At 39.8% G+C, this 3,784-nt stretch overlaps 1 protein-coding gene across 1 annotated transcript; it reads left to right on the top strand.

Annotated features, from left to right (window-relative positions):
• The first annotated feature begins 613 nt into the window (after positions 1-613).
• On the top strand, positions 614-2,091 carry LOC112465181. The gene is made up of 5 exons (XM_025032614.1): positions 614-656; positions 1,014-1,133; positions 1,396-1,497; positions 1,607-1,675; positions 1,776-2,091. The coding sequence occupies exons 1-5, from the start codon at positions 614-616 to the stop codon at positions 2,009-2,011; spliced, it is 570 nt and encodes a 189-aa protein (XP_024888382.1). The 3' UTR covers positions 2,012-2,091.
• Positions 2,092-3,784: the final 1,693 nt, after the last annotated feature.

Raw genomic sequence — 3,784 nt, 5'->3', positions numbered from 1 at the left:
TTGACGTTATTGCGTTTCAAAGTTTCCTCGCTCGTTCGGTTTCGTCCACCACTTGCTTTCACGAGTGCAAAACAAATAATGAAATGGCTCCTGCGAATCAATGTTCTCGAGAAACTGTATAAATGTTTCTGCGTGATCAAGTATAAAGTGTGGATCCTTCGCGACTCTTGCGATACTTAGATTCTCGCAATTATAAGAGAGTGATACTACGTATGAAATTATGCGTTTTCCACACAGGTTGCTAGAACACTTGAGGAAGCGTTATTCGCGCAAACAAACTCAAGTCGCAACCATGATGTAATAAACAAGGTGTGTTCCTATCCAGGTCTATTTTTCGTCACGATCTGCGCAGGTCTCAACTTTCGGCCATATTTGATTTATATGTGTATGAGTAGTGTGTATATGTAGAGCGAAGTAGTGTGTGACGAGGTTAGATTCCCGGGTGTTTACATTAGTTTCTCAGTTTGCGATTCAGTGTTTATAAGTGAAATTTTAAACAAATTTAGTGACAATGCCGCTGTGTGCCATGAAATTGTGCACAAACCGTTCTGGAAAAGGGAACTACCGATTTTTTTCTTTTCCAAAAAAAAGGGAGCTCCGTGAAAAGTGGATAATGGCGTGTGGAAGGAGAATAGGGGAAATTAAAAAGAAAAATGGTATGTACATGTTAATACAATTTACTTACAAGATCATTTTATTGTTCTTAAGGTGGCTCATCCGTGTAGGGCCGGAAATTCATGTGTTTATATTTTTATATTTTTCGACATGCTTGAAATACATCTCAAACATAAGTAAAATTACTATCAGCAAAATTACAAAAATTTTAACTACTGAAACATTAATTTAATAACAATAATATCGAGGCACTTTTTTATTATTTGTATAGTTGATCACTTTGGCGTTCAACAGCTCCTCAGAATTGTCGATAATGCCATGTTTTTAATGCACGTTTCGATTAATAATTAATAATTAATTAATTACGGAATTTATTGATGCAACTCGTGTGTGCTCAGCTCATTTTAATGAGTCATGCTACAAGAAGGTGTCCTTCGTAGACGAGTTAGCAGGAACACCAAGGAATTCTAGGCCCCTCAACCCAGATGCTGTACCCTTTGCATTTCCAGGAAATGATGGTAATATGTATTTTATTTAAGATATTCATATTTGTTATTAAATTTAGATTTGGACTCAATAATTTTCATAAATAAATTATATCAGCGAACACTTTTTTTCACGTTCATATAAGAATTCTAAATAATAAACATTATCTGCGAAAGTCTTTCTCTGTTTAGCTTCTATTAGGAGTAATTTTCCAATTAATATTTAATATTTAATAATTTCTCTTCATTTCTATTATTATGTTATTATTTTCTTATTATTACAATTATTTTTCAGACTTCCAGCAGATGCTTCATGAAGTCTGTGAATTGAGCCCCATAAATGTTATTGCAACATCCGCAGAGACGTCCACACGTATCAGTGCTCCTATTAGTAATTGTAAGTTTATTATTAGTTAATTCAACTGTGTGTTATATTGTATACACTGTATGCGATTAAGAAATATTTAGCTTTGGGTTGAAAATTAATATTTCAATAAATATTTCAGTGGCTGACCAGATATCAGAAGCTACAGTGACCTGTGAAGATCCAATGACGTCAACACTTGATATCTCCAGTAGGTATATTTATTATGCACAATTCCCAGTAATTTAATGGAGATTGTTTATTTAACAATTACATCTATAACATAACGACTTATTACAATTATTTTTCAGCATCTGACCAGATGATTGGCGAGTTCAACGAAACGAGTTCCAGCATAGAACCAACTGCATCAACATCTGCTGCCACGTCCACCAGTATCACTGGTTCTGGCGAGTTCAACAAAATGAGTTCCAGCATAGAACCAGCTGCATCAATATCTGCTGCCACGTCCACCAATATCACTGGTTCTGGCGAGTTCAACGAAATAAGAGGGTCTGAAATACATTGCAGGATATGTGGCATTTAGGTTCCGCACCGAGTTTCCCACATTGGGAATATCGAGTGAGCTTTTAATCGATCCAAAACACGATTGGATTTACCAGATATCTAAAGGCAAACTTATACATTCTTCAGATGATCTAATGACTGTCGCTAAGGTCATGAATGTCGAATTTCAAAAGTATCATGGTTCATTTTTTAAAAAAGGACCGTGGATTTTTAGAAATTTAGCTACAATAATTATAGCAAAAATCGAGAATACAATAATTATACCGGAAAAAGCATTATTATGCCTCATACGAACGCGAACGTATATTCATTTACGGAAACGTTAATAAATCTATCATGGCTGAAAACAACCGGAGAAAATTCAACAAAAAAATGTAAAAAATTATAAATAAAAAAATTACATAAAACGTAATTAATTGATTCCTTATTTACCATTTCATCATTCAGTGTTATTAATATCCCAATCAGCACGGGTTTATAGTTGGACGGAATTATTCCGAACAGGACTTAATACTTATTTATTAGTTATTACATTTTTATAACCATTTATTGTAGTAATGTAAACGTATAGTGTTTTCAATATTTACTTATAACATATCTAAAATAAGAATAATAATTATACAATTACAAAAATTTAATAAACGTTATTATATAATAGCTATAATAATATTCAAAAATAATAATATTACATCACGGTAGCTAGCAAACGTCTATTTTCTATTTTTACGTCTGCTTTATATATGTTTAAACTCAGTCGTATTCAAAATTGGCGCTAGGAAATGGCGCAGAGTTGGGACCTCTGTTCATTGGCTGAAAAAAATAGCTGCGCAAGAACACACCTTGTTTATTACATCATGGTCGCAACTGTGTAGTTTGAGTGCGTGTCTTAGGATCACTGGGGTAAAGGTATAACGGATATCGTAAAAAAATAGACGAGGGCAAAATCGCCTAATACTGACGACTAACTTTTAACTGATATCAACCGGCTAACTTTAAGATGGCACCTTGCAACCGTTCGCATAGCTGAGCAGCCGGACAACCTCGAGGGGCATCAGCGACCAGGGGAGCAGCGGACATCGACAATTTGCGAATAGTATTATCGGATAGGCGAGTCCGAAGAGCCCATATGGCTAGCGTTTACCTGAATCCCGAAATATAGGTGACCGGGGTACGATTGACCCCGGCAGACGAGCAGCAGATGATCGAGCCAACAAGCGAGCCACCGAGCGAGCCAACGAGCGGGCCTTGGAAGGAGAGCCAAGCAGAGCAGATCGGGATGAGCGCGGTCGAGATAGCGCAACGGGCACGCGAGATAGCGGGGTCACGAGATTGAACCCCGCGAACGGGGGTATATCGGTAATAGCCGGGGGCCGAACCCCGGAATACGTCTCAGGGGTGACCCGGAGGCCAACCACCCGATATACGAAGCGCCGAGAACGACCAACGCGGAAATAGCGGGGTCACGCGAATGACCCCCGCGCAGAGGGGCACGGTGGTCATAGCCGGGGGCCGAGCCGCGTAAATCGTTTCAGAGGCGACCCGGAGAGCGATCGAATCAATTCCGACGCGACAACGCCAACGGGCGCTAAGATCGCGGCGTCACGGGGGTGACCCCCGTACCGGGGGGCACGGAGGTCTTAGCCGAAGGCTGAGCCGTGGAGGTCGTCTCAGGGGACGTATAAACAGCGACCCACCGAACCGCGACGCGATATCACCGACGGGCGCGGAGATCGCGGGGTCACGAGAATGACCCCGTACCGGGGGGGCACGAAGGTCTTAGCCGAAGGCTGAG

The sequence above is a fragment of the Temnothorax curvispinosus genome, unplaced genomic scaffold (genome assembly GCF_003070985.1).
Source record: "Temnothorax curvispinosus isolate PA1 unplaced genomic scaffold, ASM307098v1 QBEX01014980.1, whole genome shotgun sequence".
NCBI classification, from domain to species: domain Eukaryota; kingdom Metazoa; phylum Arthropoda; class Insecta; order Hymenoptera; family Formicidae; genus Temnothorax; species Temnothorax curvispinosus.
The sequence above is the reverse complement of the archived record's forward strand: the minus strand, read 5'-3'. Positions and strand labels throughout refer to the sequence as shown.